Source organism: Pristis pectinata, chromosome 32 (assembly GCF_009764475.1).
Source record: "Pristis pectinata isolate sPriPec2 chromosome 32, sPriPec2.1.pri, whole genome shotgun sequence".
In the NCBI taxonomy this organism is placed as follows: Eukaryota; Metazoa; Chordata; class Chondrichthyes; order Rhinopristiformes; family Pristidae; genus Pristis; species Pristis pectinata.
The window spans coordinates 18,232,652-18,248,824 of record NC_067436.1 but is presented as its reverse complement, the minus strand read 5'-3'; the positions used below and the strand labels follow the sequence as shown (position 1 = coordinate 18,248,824).

The following is a 16,173-nucleotide window of genomic DNA, read 5'->3' as shown; positions in this document are numbered from 1 at the left end:
GCAAATGAGAGGTCCGTTCAAGAGATCTGATACCAGCAGGATAGAAGCTGACCTCGAGCCTGGTGCTTTGTGCTCTTCCTAGTGAGAAAGAGGGGAAGAAGAGAATTTTGATTCTTGAAAGGAAGAACATCTCTTATAAACTGGGTGGCTGCCCCGAGGAGGGAGCTGAAGGGGCCGGACAGTTTGGGATCAGGGCTGTGAGTCTTTCAGGGAGGCAGGTTCACCGAAAGGATGGAGTGGGCGAGTGGTTCGCCAGCTGTGAGCATCCTGGTTGCAGCATTACTGACAAAACAATGACAGGGCTCGAGGGAGGAAATAGAGTGGGAAAGGGAGAGGAGTCCTGCGGTGATGTAAGACTGGATGGTCACAGTCTGTTGCCCACAGTAGAGGAATCCAAAGCTGGAGGGCATAGGTTTAAGGTGAGAGGGGCAGGTGGACCTGCTCGTCATTCTGGGCCTGGAGGAGATGGCTATTCACACATCTAAGGTGGGGATATCCATCCTGAGTGCCCATGCCTCTCTCCTGCATTCACCTTTGTCCCTGGATGACCCTGGAGAGGGAGCACAATGTCCGCTGGCTTGCACGAGGCCATCGGCAATTGGTGGGCGCCTTGGGGGGCTGGAGTGTATCCTGAGTACCAATTAGAGCTGTTTTACTGTAAAAACAGATGGGTTAGGTACAGTCTGTAGCTCCCTGTACACTATCCTGTGAAACACTCCCAGGGCAGGGACAGTATTAGTCAAGTCAAGTTACTTGTCATCTGCCTAAGTATGGTGAGGTACAGGTACAGTGAAAACCTTGCTTGCAGCAGCACCACAGGCACGTAGGTACAGACAATCACAGGATATAAATTATACAAGAGAACGAAGAGAGAGAAAATAAAATGTGCCAAGACAAGACCCCAGTGCAAAAAAAAATACACAGAGACAAGTCCACGGTAGTGCAGGACGTGGTCCATATTGTTCTGTTGCTGAGGTAGGGTTAGGGTTGTGCAAGTCGGTTTAAGAACCTGATGGTTGTGGGAAAGTAGCTGTTCCTGAACCTGGTGATGTGGGACTTCAGGCTTCTGTACCTCTTGCCCGATGGTAGTTGTGAGAAGAGGGCATGACCTGCGTGGCGGGGATCCTTGACGATAGACGTCGCCTTCTTGAGGCAGTGCTTCCTGTAGATGCGTCAGTGGTGGGGAGGGCTGTGTCCACTACTCTCTGCAGCTTCTTGCATTCCTGTGTGTTAGAATTGGCACACCAGGCCTCTGCAACCAGTCAGGATTCTTTAAGTGAGAGTGCAAGGAATGCTCATGTGATCTGAAATTTAAAACTTCCACTTTTAAAGGTTCTCAGTATAATCAGAGAACAGGAGTATTTAGGAGCCATGAACAGCTGCGATAAATGTTTGCTCTGACGTTTCTAGGGGAGGAGCCAATGGATACAACTGTGCCACTCGCAGACGCCAACCAATCAGGAAAGCCACCATGTGAGGGGGAGGAGCTAATGGAAATGGACCAGCCTGTGGACCAGAGTGAGCCAACTCCTCTTCAACCACAGGCATCTACCCCAGTGTCGGCCGCAGCTCCTGTGTTCACTGCCAGCCAGCTGGTTCCCGTGCCAACGCTGCCTGACTTATCTCACGTGAGTCTGCAGACTGCTGTAGGGATGGTTTCTCTCCTCGAGATGTAGGATACCTTACCCTGTTACACAGCCCAGCTGATCATTATCTCATAGCTGTGGGGGCTTACTGAACACAGACTATAAGCTGTTTCCCACATCATAACAGTGGCCTCAATTCATTCATCTGGAGAGTGTTGGACTGTCCTGAAAGGGATGTGAAAGGCACATAAAAATGCAAGCCTTTTAAAAGAATTCTTAGGCTATTAAATACCAGTTCCAACTATCTTACCAAGATGGTAAAATTTTACCAGTTTACCAGATGCTGCTTGGATTAGAGGGCAGGTGCTATAAGGAGAGAGAGGACAAATTTGGGTGGTTTTCTCTGGAGCAGTGGAGGCTGAGGGGAGACCTGATAGAAGTTTTAAGATTGAGGGGCATAGATAGAGTAGACAGCTGTTTTTTTTTCCCCAGGGTCGAAATGTCTAATACCAGAGGGCATGCATTTAAGGTGAGGGGGGTAAATTCAAAGGAGATGTGTGGGGCAAGTTTTTTTTTTACACAGAGTGGTGGGTGCCTGGAATGTGCTGCTAGGGGTGGGGTGGAGGCAGATACGATAGGGGCGTTTAAGAGGCTCTTAGATAGACACATGAATGTGCAGAGGATGGAGGGATATGGACATCGTGCAGGCAGAAGGGATTAGTTTCGCGTTTAATTAGTTCGGCACAACATTGTGGGCTGAAGGGCCTGTTGCTCTGCTGTGTTCTAAACGGAACAATATGTTGGCCTTCGCCAGGAGCTCTGGAGCAATGAGGGACAGGGCTGTGAATCTGTGCAAATGCCGGGAACCTGTGCTTCCCGGGCAACTGTCCCATCTCACATCACAGGGGTTCTGTTCTCCCTAGAGTGGAGGAGGCTGAGGGGCCTGATAAAGTGTATAGAATGAGGGGGGTAGATGGTGAAAATCTTTCACACAAGAGGGCACATGTTGAAGGTGAGAGGTGAGATGTTCAGAGGGGATCTGAGGAGGATATTTTTCACACACAGGATGGTAAATTAGTTTATTATTGTAACGTGTACTGAGCTACAGTGAAAAACCTGTCTTGCATACCGTTCATTATAATATTGAGATAGTTTAAGGTAAAACAATAACAGAGAGCAGATTGTTATAGTACAGAGAAAGTGCAGTGCAGGTTAGACATTAAGGTGCAGGGTCATAACAAGGTAGATTGTGAGGTCAAGAGTCCATCTTATTGTACTGGGTGACCGTTCAATAGCCTTACAACAGCAGGATAGAAGGTTGGAATCTAGAACACACTGCCTGAGGGGAGGTGCAGACAGAGACTCTTGGAACATTTAAGAAGCATCTAGACAAAGCGCAGGAGGTTACAGACCTAATGTGGGGAATTGGGATTAGTGTAGAGAGGTACAATGGGGGAAACAAGTTAATTTTAGTGCAACGTTTTCTCGCGTTCCAGCTCTGATGAAGAATTAACTCTCTTCACAGATTATGGCTGCTTATCCCCACACTTCCAGTTACCCACCATTGCTCCGTGCTCCTTTTTCCAGAGACAATCCATCCGCCTCAATCCCCTCTTGCATCCACGTCCTTTGGGGGGGAAAAGAATTCCAGATCTGAATGGATGTTGGATCTTCCCTGACCACTGAGAAAAAGGAATCCCGCAAGATTCCGTTTAGTTTTGCCTCTACTGCTTTGTGCTGTATTTGGGCATCAGATAAGATCTCCCCAAGATGTTGATTTATTCGTCTAACTACAAATCTTTTCTCAATTTTTTTTAAAGGATATTTTTATGCCCACTCCAAGTCTGAAAGAAAATGCCAGCAGAGACAGAGGGAGTAAATCCACACAAGCTCAAGTGGAGTGTCAGTCAAAGGTACCCGTGGGAGAGGAGGGAGATGTGGGATCGAAGGAGCAATCGGAATCGAAGGAGAGCGAGGCTTTGGGATCCGGGAAGCCGGACGAAGGAGCAGGGGAAGCATTTGAGCTGAAGTTGTCCACCAGCCAGTGGACACAGCCCATGGAAACGGATGAAGATGCTGCTCTGGAGGACAGCGAGGGGACACAGGTTGAGGGAATCGTCACAGAAATCGTCGTGGAAGATCAGTTGGAGGAAACCCAGAATCTTCACCCGCGATTAACTGGGGAAAGCCAAGCAAAGGCCTCCGGTGTTCCTGGTGGAGATGCCTTTGGAGGACCTGGTGTTGAATCCAGAGAGAAAGGTGATGCAAAGGAACTGAGAACAAGTGAAGAGTCTGAGAGGTCAGAGGGACCTCATCACCCAGCCCCACCGATGCCTCGGTCTCAAGGCGTGCCTGGCCGTCCTTCCGTGCAGGGGGCGGATTTGCCCAGGGACATACTAATGGCAAAAGAAGGGATTGTTAACGAGACACCAATGGATGAGGTAGAGGAGGGCTCTGTGCCCCAGAGCGAGAAATGGGACCACCCACGTCCTGCCGATCATGGCATTAAAGTTCTTCCAAAAGGGGAAGCTGATGGAGGGGCCCAAGAAGACTCTGGGAACCTTCAGGTTTCCCAAAGCCAAATGCAATCTGGAACCATCAACAAAGAGAGCCAACCTAAGGAAGATGAACCCATGGAGGAGGAGACCAGTGAATTAGCTAACATCGTGCTAATAGGAATCTCCCATCAAGGGAGGACGCGTGCTGCCAATTCAGAAAGCTCCCAGTCTCTAGCTACAGGTTCCGAAAGGCAGAAAGGTAGTCCTCACTCTGGGGAGGAAGCCTCTTCAGGAAGCTGTGTTGTCCTTGGTGTGAATCCAAACAAGGGAGAGGAGCGGGACAGTGTGTCCCACCAGATTTTGGAGACCTCGCCGGGTATCCGCACAGTGCCTTCAGGACGACAGGAAGGTGCCTCTGGCGACTGCCAGCCGCTGGGTGTAGGAGATGCTGAGGCAACAGACCCCAGGAGGGATCTCCATGCGGAACTGGTGGTGAAGGTGCAGGCAGAAGATCAGGGCACCTTGAAGTTGGGCAGCCAGAGTGCAGGGAGTGCGCATCAAGAGCCAAAGAATGTGGGAGCCCAGAACCACCGGAAGGCCACTGAGGAACTGCCACGGCCCAGTCGGGTTGACCCGTCGACCCCAAAGGAAGAAAGTGAGGGAGAGCCAGGTGGGCGAATCCAGAAACAGGGAGCTGAAGAGGTTCAGTCGGAACAGTCGGTGAAGAGCCTCTTGGATGGCTCTGGTGGTGGGTAACTTGAGACACTCCAGCTCTATGGTGGCATGGCTGTTGTAACCTGGAGGAATGGATTTGCTTTGAGAACTTCTGGTGGAAGCAGAGGTCCCACCACCTCCCCCAGCCCCAGTAAGGCGGTCCTGTGGGTGGGAGGGCTGGTGGGAACTTGTGGGTGGGTGCTGCATGGAAATTGTAGGTGGGCATGGAAAAGTGAAAGGGACCAATATCAGCCCCCTTGTTTCTGCTCCCCCACCATCCCCACCCCTCCAAGCTCCTCACTTTGGGATGTGGAGAAGGAGAAACATCCATTGCTGCAGCTTTGAGTGGGAGCCCATGTTGTCAGGTATCTGACTGGAGGAGATGGAGCTGAAACCTCACCCTCTGCCTTGGCATGAATCGGATGTACCTCCAGCCACCTGAGGTGAGGTTTCTGCCAGCAACACTGGGTGCACACCCTGGTCCCTTTGTGGTTTGTAACGTGCATGTTTCAGAATGGTTTATTTGTAATGAAGACGTCTGTATGTCCCCCTCTGGTGATGGACCTCGAAGTGGTGAAGCAAAGCTTGGCTTTAATATGCAAGCCACTTCTGAAGAAGCTAGAGGAAGAATCCATCTTTCTGCTTCTGTAAAACCTGGGAGGGATGAGAAAACAAATGTATTAGGTTGCAGAGGATGGGGTGGGTTGGGGAGAACAGAAGGACTGGCAGTGATGGGGTGCAGACTAAGTGTAGAAGTGGAGAGCAAGTGTTGTAGAACGGAGGGACCTTGAAGTACGGGTGCATGGTTTCCTTAAAGTGGAGTTGCAGGTAGACAGGGCAGTGAAGAAGGCTTTTGGCATGCTGGCCTTCAGTCTGAACATAGAAGTTGGGAGGTTATGTTGTGATTGTACAAGATGTTGGTGAGGCGACACTTGGAGTATTGTGTTCAGTTTTGGTCGCCCTGTTATAGGAAGGATGTGATTTAACTGGAAAGAGTGCAAGAATAATTTACAAGGTTGTTGCCAGGACTCAAGGGACTGAGTTATAGGGAGAGGTTCGACAGGCTGGGCCTTGACTCCTTGGAGCATTGGTGGGGTGATCTCAGAGAGGTGTATAAAATCATGAAGGGCAAAAATAGAGTGAGTGTTTTATTTTCCAGGGTTGGGGAATCGAAAACTAGAGGACATAGTTTTAAGGTCAGAGGTGAAAGGTTTATTGAGAACTGAGAGGCAACTCTTTTACACAGCGGGTGGTAGATGTATGGACCAGCTGCCAGAGGAAGTGGGTGAGGCAGGTACATCAGATACATTGAAGAAGTATGTGGACGGGTATATGGATGACAAGAGTTTAAAGAGATATGGGCCGAGTTCTGGGAAGTGGGATTAGCTTGAGTGTACATCTTGGTCGGCATGGACACAGATGGGCTGAAGGGCCTTTTTCTGTGCTGTACAACCCGTGACTCTAAGTGTGTCCTGGTGTGTTCATTGCCTTCTCGGAGAGTTTATCACAATGATCTTATGGGGGGAGTGTAGTTAAGGAGATTGGGGGAATGTAAGTATGTCGGGAGGGGGTGTAATTGTGAGGAGTGTAAGTAGATGTGGGGGGGGGGTGTAGTTAAGGAGATCGGGGGGAATGTAAGTAGCAGGAGATGAACAGGAGCAGGAAAACCGAGTGATGTACTGGAACAGTGGGATACAGAATGCAGCCGCTGGGAATCTGAAGTAAAGGAGACTGCTGGGAACTCAGCAAGTCCGGCAGCAAGAAAGGTGGAACAAAACAGAAAATGGCCAGGGTAGTCGGTAGATCAGGTGACGACCATTCCCAGTAGATCTTTCCCCACCGTCCTCTTTGAGCTCAGATTCCCAGCGACTGCTGCGTTCTGTGCCTCACTGCTCCAGCGCGATGTTTGTTCTCTCGAGCTGCCTTCATTCGTCTCTCACTGGCTACTCTCCTCCAGCTGATGGGCTGTTTTAACAAGCATTCACCCCCCACTGCTCCCCGCCCCCCCCCCCCCCCCCCCCCCCCCCCCAGGACGGCACCAAGAAGGAATTGTGTCACCCTGGGTCTCCACCCCACCGGAGGCATCCCCTCTCCTCTGTTCATGCCTGTTCTGTGGAGTGTAACACATTCTTGTCTTCTCACATGGCTAGTTCTGATGAAGCCTTTGACCTGAAGCGGAGACTGTAGCCTCTCTCCACAGATACTGCCTGACCTTCTGAGTATTTCCTGCATTTTATGTTCTTATTGCAGATTTTCAGGATTGTGTTTTTTTGCTTTTCAACCAAGGAAAGGGATGTGGTGAGATGATGGTGGCTTGGGTGCCTATGTGGTGCTGAAGGGGTGACGTTATCTCAGCTCCTCTCGGGAATCGGACAGGCTTGGAACTGGGAACTGCCCCATCTTATTGACTGGGTTGTAAAACCTGCGTTAATCCCAATCCCATGGGTTCCCACCTGGTTGGTGGGTTAAAATTGAGATGTCCCAGCTTCCTAGAGTGTCTGCTCTTAAACCCCCCCCCCCCCCCACCCCATCGATAGTTCTGAATGTCCTTCTTCCACTGAAACATTGGAGCTGGATGCCCGAGAGGGAGGGGAGGGAGGGGCGAGAGCCGGAGTAGGTAGTGGAGTTGGGGGGTGGTAGGCACCAAGTTTGAGGCCTACCCCAATGGGATTGGCTGCTGACGTCAGCCACATTCTGATTTGACGTCAATGTTTTTTAAAAATCCATTTTTGTTAATATAAACAAAAATAGTTAAGTAATGAGCCAACTGTGCTTCGGGTGTCTGGACCCTAGACTCGGCAAGGTTATTTGGGAAAGGGTGAGGGTTGCTTGATGTGAGGCTGCGAGCATTTGAGTATTGAGTTTGGATTGGCCTCCCAAGGCTGGCTCACTGGAGGAGAGTGTCTCCAACAGAGTCATACAGCACAGAAACAGGCCCTTTGGCCCAATTCATCCGTGCTGACCAAGATGCCCACCTAAGTTAGTCCCATTTGCTTGCCTTTAGCCCATATCCCTCTAAACCTTTCCTATCCATGTACCTGTCCAAACGTCTTCTCAGTGTTGTTATTGTACCTGCCTCAACTACCTCCACGTGCACATCACCCTCTGTGTGCGAAGAAGTTGCCCCTCAGGTCCCTTTTAAACCTTTCCCCTCTCACCTTAAACCTCTGCCCTATAGTTTTATGATTCCCCAACCCTGGGAAAAAGACTGTGTGCAGTCGGAGATTTGTCAACATCAAATGAAGTGAATAAGTAGAGGAATGGGAATGTTTGTGGGGCTGTGCGGAAAGAGCTGGGGAGCTCAATCAAGGAGCCAGGAAAAGCCAGGTTGGCTGAATGGTCTCCGTACACACTTAACATTCCGTGACTCCATGGAGGAAGATGTTTGGGGGGTGTTGCTGTCACTGGCTCTCTTCGCCCATTTTCTCCTGTTAAATTAATGTTCCTTTTCCCGTTGCTCTGTGTTCCTCTTCCCACCTCCCCCCGCCCCACTTCCCTGCTCCAGAAATTCCGTTCCACTTCACGCTCCCAAAGGAAGATGATGTCATCCAGCCCATCAGTGGCACCACCCCACCTCTCGTAGGCAAGTTGAAGCAAGGTCCTCGACACAGCACTCCGATCGGTAGGTTCGCCGATTGCTCGCAGCGAGGAAGCCGGCCATTCAGCCCAGCTGCTCTGAGCTGGTGTGTCTGCTGCCCCTCCTCTCCATCTCCTCCCCCCTACCCCACTTCCCAATCCCTCTGTGCCTTTTTCCTACCTGTCTTTATCCAGTTTTCCTTCAAGTTGATCCGTGCTTTTTCATCTTGCAGAGGGCACAGCATGTGCTTCAGATCTTTGAAGTGCGGCTACTGTTGCCACATGCAGCATAGCAAGATCCCATAAATACCGGTGTGATAATGACCTGATCATCTGTTGGTTGAGGGCCAGGTACCAGGGACGAGTTCCCTGCTCTTTCCCAAAGTAATACCTTCTATATCTACACAGAAGGGGCCTCCATCCAGCTGACGGTACCTCTGACTGTGCAGCACCCCCTCACCTATGCACCTGTGGGTTGGAGGTGAGGGTCCAGCCCCCTTGATAGTTCACGTAGTTTGAGGTTAGGCTTGAGGGCGACAGTACTGTGGGTCCCGATTGACATTAATACCGACAATCTTGGAATCATTACAGTCCGTAGGGAGACTGTTCGCTCCGTCAGCTCTGTGCTGGATCCTGGTAGAACATTCCCATTGACCCAGTCCCCACCTCTTTTCCCAAATCCCTGCAACTTGCATTCCTCTGTCTATCCATTTCCCTTTGAAAGACCCAATTAACTCTGTTCCCACCTTCCCTGCAGGAGGTGAATTCTTAAGTGCAACCACTGTTTTATTTTAATTAAAAATCTCCCTTCCCACCCCCACCCCCATCTTGACCTTTCTGTCTTTAGTACACTAGAAACTGGGACAGTATCTCCCTGTGTACCTACCTGGACCCTGCCAACCTCTGTCAAGTCTCCTCTTGGCCTCCAAGCACAGTCGGGACAATCCCACCTTCTCCAGCCTACCCTTGTGGCTGAAATCCTTCATTTCAGGAACCAATGGGTTGGCCCAGATTTTACCTCGGGAACTACTGATCCATTAATCTCACTAAGATCAGAACCTTTTCTCTTTGCTGTGCAGAGCTTGAAGCCCGTCCCATGGAAACCAGCGATGTCACGCCGGGGAACACCATGGCAACCAGCGACGTAATGGCAGACGAAAGCCAGCGGGGCTCCTCGAGCCCGGAGTCTCTCTCTGTCTTAGCGGTCGACAGCAAACTCTGCCTGCGGATGAGGCTGGAGACCCCCGTTCACGAGGAGGGAGACCACTCGGGACTCTTCAGTCTGGAAAGTAAGACTGGAGCGAGGAGCGTTGGTGGACGTTCACCCATCGTGGCATTCCTGTCCCTCTGTCCCTGAAGGGAACAAACGCTGTGTGGTGTACAACACAAGGTGGCTTGTGGTGACCAGTCTCCCAGTCCCGGGCCCCTTGTACACAGAGGGACGTGTGTGACTGTGTGTAGGGACATGTTGTCTGCTTAGGCACCAGCCTTTACATTCATATGGCCACTGTTGTATTCGCATTTACAAGCACAATAAACTTGCATGTGTGCAAACACCAGCCTGCAACACATGCAGATACACAAGTTGTAGGGTTTGGGGTGTTGGTGGGAATTGGATATCACAGACATGATAGAACAGTACCGCACAGAACAGGCCCTGCAGCCCACAATGTCTGCACTGAACACGATGCCAAATTAAATTAAATCCCTTCTGCCTGCACATGATCCACATCCCTCCATCCCCTGCATATTCATGTGTGTATCTAACAGCCTCTTGAACACCACTGTTGTATCTGCTTCCACCACTACTAATGGCAGCTTGTTCCAGGCACCCACCACTCTGTGTGTTTAAAAACAAAACCTGCCCTGCACATCTCCTAAACTTTCCCCCTCTTATCTTAAATGCATGTCCTCTAGTATTTGACATTTCTACCCTGGGAAAAAGACTGATTGTCCCCCCTATCTATGCCCAACGATGTTGGCACCTTCCATCCGTTTCTTCTAGTCTGAGGGAGGTTTAATTCTGTCACTTTGAGTGTGCCCAATGGTAACAGGGAGGGGTCAGGAGCCTGTCTCATCAGGAGAGAAACCTCGGCACCTGCCCTCCCAGGCTGGTGAGGGGGAGCTGCCTGTGTGTTATGGGGTTCCAGCTGGTGATTTGTATCTGCCTGTGAAATATTAATGTGCGAGAGCTGACTGTTCGTCCTCTCGATGTGCACAGCTCGCTGTTTTCTGGAACTGGTTTTCTACTTGCAGCCCGTAGGGACGACAGTGTTCCTGATGCCTTCAGACCCCGCGTTTCTCCCCCAGGTTTTGTCAGCCTTTTCCTGTCTCCTGTTTCCCTCCCCATCTTTTCCCGCACTTCTCTGCACCCCCCCTTTCTTTCTCCTCTCTCTGCACCCCACTTTCTCTGTCTCTCTGCACCCTCTTTTCTCTCCATTCTCTCCCCTCTGCACCCCGCTCTACCCCCGTCCTCTCTCTGCACCCACCCCCTCCCCGTACTCTCTCTGTACCCCCTTCCAATCCTCTCTCTGCACACCCTCCCTGTCCTCTCTCTGCACCCCCCTTCCCCCCTGTCCCTCCTCTCTCTGCACCTCCCCTCCCCCTCGCCATTCTCATACCAAAGAGATGAGTCAGTGTGTAATTTCTGAGTCACAGTATTCTTTGGTTTAATACTGTTCCCTTGCGTTTCCTCTGACAGAGCCCGTGTTGTCCGGAGAACCAACGTCTGCTGCTGATGTGGTTGCCAGGTAACCATGACTCTGATTCCACCCCCTAATCTTGCAGAACAATAACCGCTCTGTTGTACCTCCGTCTCGCTCCTCACCATCCTCTGCACAGACAATGAGTTCTGAATTTGCTGCAGATGCTTTTTGTTTTGTTTTGAGAGGGGAATCTTTGTGTTGTGACAGTTCTGGGCCTGTACCCAAAGAGTTTATTTGCTTCACTTTTCATTGCTCTGCATATCCAAATCGGGTTTCTTGAAAGTGATCTATCTGTGGGGTGGAGTTCACAGCACAGAAGGAGCTCAACATCTGCAGATGTTGGAACTCTGAAGCAACAGCAAAAGCTGGAAACATTCTCTGATCGACCCGCACCCACGCAGGAGAACGTGGGGTTAACCTATCAGATCAGTTATGGAAGTGGGCCATTTGGCCCTCCTGCTCTGTGCTGGTGTCTCTACTCCACACGAGTTCCTTCGCCAGCTCTTCCCCCTTCTCCCCCACCCTTCCCAGAAATCCTCTCCTGTGTGTGTTTGTCCAGCTGTCCCTTCCATTTCTGCCTCTGTGGGACATAGTTCCACCTTCTCTGCTCCTTCTGTGTAAAGAAGGTTTTCCTGAATCCCCAATGGGAATTGTTAGCAAACGTGTCTTATTACTACTGGTCACCCTTGAGTGGATATGTCTCCTGCCCCAAGGAACCTTTCACAATAGGCCAGCCCTCTGCTGTCTCTCTCCAAGGGAAGGAGTCATGGCCTGTTCGTTCTTCCCTGAGTCTCCAAACCTCTCAAGTCTGTCATCGTCCTTGTCGATCTGCTTTTCTCCCTCTCCGGTGCCTCTGTATCCATTTTGTTTTTAAATAGAATCAAGTATCATAGAACGATATGGGAAAGCATTTAATTGGGGGAGGGCTAATTACAATGGTATTAGGCAGGAACTTGGGAGTGCAAATTGGCAACAGATACTCTCGGGAAATAGCAGAAACATGGAGGTTGTTTAGGGACCACTTGCATGGGGTTTTGGATAGGTTTGTCCCACTGAGACAGGGAAAGGATGGTTGGGTGAAGGAACCATGGTTAACAAGAGAGGTGGGAGGTTTAAGCAAGAGGAAGAAGGAAACATACTTAAGGTTTAGGGAGCAAAAATTAGACAGGGCTCTTGAGAATGATAAGGCAGCCAGGAGGGGGCTTAAGAAGGGACTTAGGAGAGTTAGAAGGGGACATGATAAGGCCTTGGTGAGTAGGATTGGGAAAAACCCCAGATGTTCTACACATATGTGAATAACAGGAGGATGACTAGGGCGAGGGTAGGACCGCTCAGGGATAAAGGGGGAAATGTGTGCCTGGAGGTGGAGGAGGTAGGGGAGGTCCTTAATGAACACTTTGCTTCAGTGTTCACCAGGGAGAGGGACGTTGATGGATGTGAGGTCAGCGTAGAACAGGCTAATGTGCTGGAGCATGTTGAGAAGAAAGAGTTAGTGTTGGAGCTTCTGGAAAACATTAGGATGTCCCCGGAGCTGGACGGGATATACCCAAGGTTACTGCGGGAAGCGAGGGAAGAGATTGCTGGGCGTTGACAACGATCTTTGCATCCTTCCTGTACTGGAGGATTGGAGGATGGTAAATGTTGTTCCATTGTTCAAGAAGGGTAATAGGGATAATCCTGGGAATTATAGACCAGTGAGTCTTGCATCAGTGGTGGGTAAACTATTGGATTCTTAGGGACAGGAGTAACGAGCATTTGGAGAAGTATAGTCTTATCGGGGATAGTCAACATGGCTTTGTGAAGGGCAGGTCATGCCTCACGAGCCTAATTGATATTTGCAAGGAGGTGACAAAACAAACTGATGAAGGTAGAGTGGTGGATGTGGTGTATGTGGACTTCAGTAAGGCGTTTGACAAGGTTCCCCATGGTAGGCTCATCCAGAAAGTCATGAGGCATGGGGTCCATGGAGGACCATTGGGGTCCATTGCCTGCGTAGATTTGGAATTGGTTTGCCCACAGAAGGCAGAGATAGTTGGAGAGTATTCTGCCTGGAGGTTGGTGACTAGTGGTGTTCTGCAGGGATCTGTTCTGGGGTCCCTGCTCTTTGTAATTTTTATAAATGACTTGGATGAGGAAGTGGAGGGGTGGGTTAGTAAGTTTGCAGATGACACAAAGGTTGGAGGTGCTGTGGATAGTGTAGAAAGTTGTTGTAGGTTGCAACGGGATATAGACAGGATGCAGAGTTGGGCAGAGAAGTGGCAGATGGAGTTCAATCCGGACAAGTGTGAAGTGATACACTCTGGAAGAACAAACTTTAAGGCAGAGTACAAGGTTAATGGCAGGATTCTTAGCAGTGTGGAGGAACAGAGGGATCTTGGGGTCCAAGTCCATAGATTCCTTAAAGTTCCCGAGCAAGTTGATAGGGTGGTTAAGAAGGCGTATGGTGTGCTGGCCTTCATTAGTCAGGGGATTGAGTTCAAGAACCGCAGGGTAATGTTGCAGCTCTATAAAACTCTGGTTAGACCACAGAGTATTGTGTTCAGTTCTGGTCACCTCATTATAGGAAGGATGTGGAAGCTTTAGAGAGGGTGCAGAGGAGATTTGCCAGGATTCTGCCTGAATAAGAGAACATGTCCTGTGAGGAAAGGGTAAGCAAGCTAGGGCTTTTCTCTTTGGAGCGACACAGGATGAGAGGTGACTTGATAGAGGTGTATAAAGGGCATAGATAGAGTGGACAGCCAGCACCTTTTCCCCAGGTTGGCAGTGGTCAATACCGGAGGAGATCCATTTAAGGTGAGTGGAGGAAAGTTTAGGAGAGATGTCAGAGGTAGGTTTTTTACACAGAGGGTGGTGGGTGCCTGGAACATACTGCCAGGGGTGGTGGTAGAGGCTAATACCATAGGAACATTTAAAAGACTCTTGGATAGGTACATGGATGTAAGAAAAATGGAGGGTTATGGGCTGTGTAGGAGGGAAGGGTTAGATTGATTGTGGAGTAGGTTTACATCGGTCAGCACAACATCATGGGCTGAAGGGCCTGTACTGTGCTGACTGTTCTATGTAATGTCTTTCCAAATAAATGTTCAACAGGCCAGGCAGCACCTGTGTGGAAGCAAAATAATGCAGATGCTGGGAATTTTATTGTCACTTCCACCTGGGAATGACAATACTACTCCCCACCCAAAATATCTTTCGCCTTATTGTAATGGCCTCCTCAAGACCTCAGCCTTGCCTCCTTTGGTGCCTCTCGTACAAGCGTACAAATTAGAAGCAGGAATAGGCCACTCGGCCCCTCTAGTCTGCTGCACCATTCGCTGAGATCGTGGCCATTGTGACTGTAACTGCAGCTCAGCGTGGCTACCTATCCCTGATAACCTTTGCACCCTCTTACGGAGAATCAATGTACTTCTGCCTTAAAAACACTTGAAGACTCTGCTTCTGAGGGAAAGAGTTCCAAATGATGCCTGAGAGAGTGGATTTTACATTCGCCTGTGAGTGACCATCCTGGATTCTCCTATGAGAGTGGTGTCTTCTTCACATCCACCCCATCAAGACCCCTAGGCACCACCTGTTTCTCTGGTTGTGGAGATGGGGGCACTGGTATTTTTCTGTCAGGAGTTCCCCACCCACCACACTCGATTCCTCAGAGCACAAACACAAGCCCTTGCAGTGTGGAGGGAGTGGTGCCTTGCTGGGAGGTATCTGTCCTCTCCCCACACTGCCATCTAGATTGTGCTCTGAACAGGACGCCGGCTCTTTGGGAGAGATCTTGCTCATCCTGTTACCTTGGCATCCGCACGTCGTACGTGTGCCTCTCGATGCCTGTGATACAGAAACACAGGCCGCAGTTGGACTGTCCCCAGTCAGAACAAGTCGCTCCTTTGCTCTGTATTTAACAACGACCCACATCTCCATAGCAACCTTCCACAACCTCGGGACATCCCAAAGTGTTAGCAGCCAGTTCTGTTCTTTTGACGTGCAATCACGGTTGTGGGCTACAGAGTCAAGATCGCAGAAGCTGCAATGGGTCCAGAACATCTGTTTGTGATGTTGATTGAGAATAAATTTCGGCCAATAGGCCTCTGTTCTTCTTTCAACAGTGGCCTGGGACCTCTTGTGTCCATCAGAGAGCGCAGACTGGGCCTTGATCATTGGAAGCCTGGCTCCTCTGACAAGGCAGCACTCCCTCAGTCCTGCAGTGCAGTGTCAACCTTGGTCCTGTGTTTGAGTGTCTGGAGTGAAACTTGAATCTACCAAATTCTGACTTGGATCAACCAACATAAGAGGGCCAGTAGCCTTCCATTTTCTGTAGATACCCTGCTACCTCTCAAGTGCCGTCAGTGGGTTAACGTGGGGTTGGTGTGGGTGCCTGCAGCGCGCTTGGGGTGACTGGGCAACACCGCTTGGCCGCATCTAACTCTCAGCGATCCCTTTGCTCGCAGTGCTGCGAAGAGCCAGTCGGTGTTCAGTCGGGTGTGTGAGGCGAGGCGAGAGACTGAGGCGAGGGCACAAGAAGAGTCCGCCGTCCCCTTTCGGTAATTTCTTTCTGTTGAGTCGGTGTGGGGGCTGGTGTCTCCCGCTGCTTCCTGCCTCTGGGTCAGGGTTCTCCAGCCAACACCGCAGTTTCCTCTCCCTGCTTTCGTGCACCACGACCCCTCCTGCTTAAAGAAACCTCCCCTCCACCTTCTCCCCCCCCCCCCCCCCCCCCCCCCCCCCCCCACCCCTCCATCTCGGTAATAAGTACCCAAGCCCTTCTGAGGGAGTGCACCTTGTTCCAGCCTCATCAACCTGAGGAAACAGCCTCCTGGTGTCTACCCCGTCAGACTGCCCCAGAACCTCATCGTCTTCTAAACTTCAGTGAGCTTCAGACAGTCATAGAATTGTACAGCACGGAAACAGGCCCTTCAGCCCAACTTATCCATGCCAACCAAGTTGTCTACTTGAGCCAGGTCCATTTCCCTGGAGTGTCCTCCTAAACCTCACCTATCCATGTACCTGTCCAAATGACTTATAAACATTATAATGGTACCTGCCTCAACCGCTCCCTCCGGCAGCTCATTCCATACACCCACCACCCTCTGTGTGAAAGATGTG

The 16,173-nt window shown here is 50.4% G+C and overlaps 1 protein-coding gene across 1 annotated transcript in view; it reads left to right on the top strand.

The window, feature by feature from the left end:
• tp53bp1 (tumor protein p53 binding protein, 1) overlaps nucleotides 1-16,173 on the top strand; it is a 69,473-nt gene that overhangs the window by 27,956 nt on the left and 25,344 nt on the right. Inside the window, 6 exon segments of the mRNA XM_052042646.1 lie at nucleotides 1,411-1,628; nucleotides 3,407-4,832; nucleotides 8,304-8,420; nucleotides 9,454-9,663; nucleotides 11,076-11,124; nucleotides 15,522-15,614. Of these exon segments, the coding sequence (XP_051898606.1) occupies nucleotides 1,411-1,628; nucleotides 3,407-4,832; nucleotides 8,304-8,420; nucleotides 9,454-9,663; nucleotides 11,076-11,124; nucleotides 15,522-15,614 (2,113 nt within the window).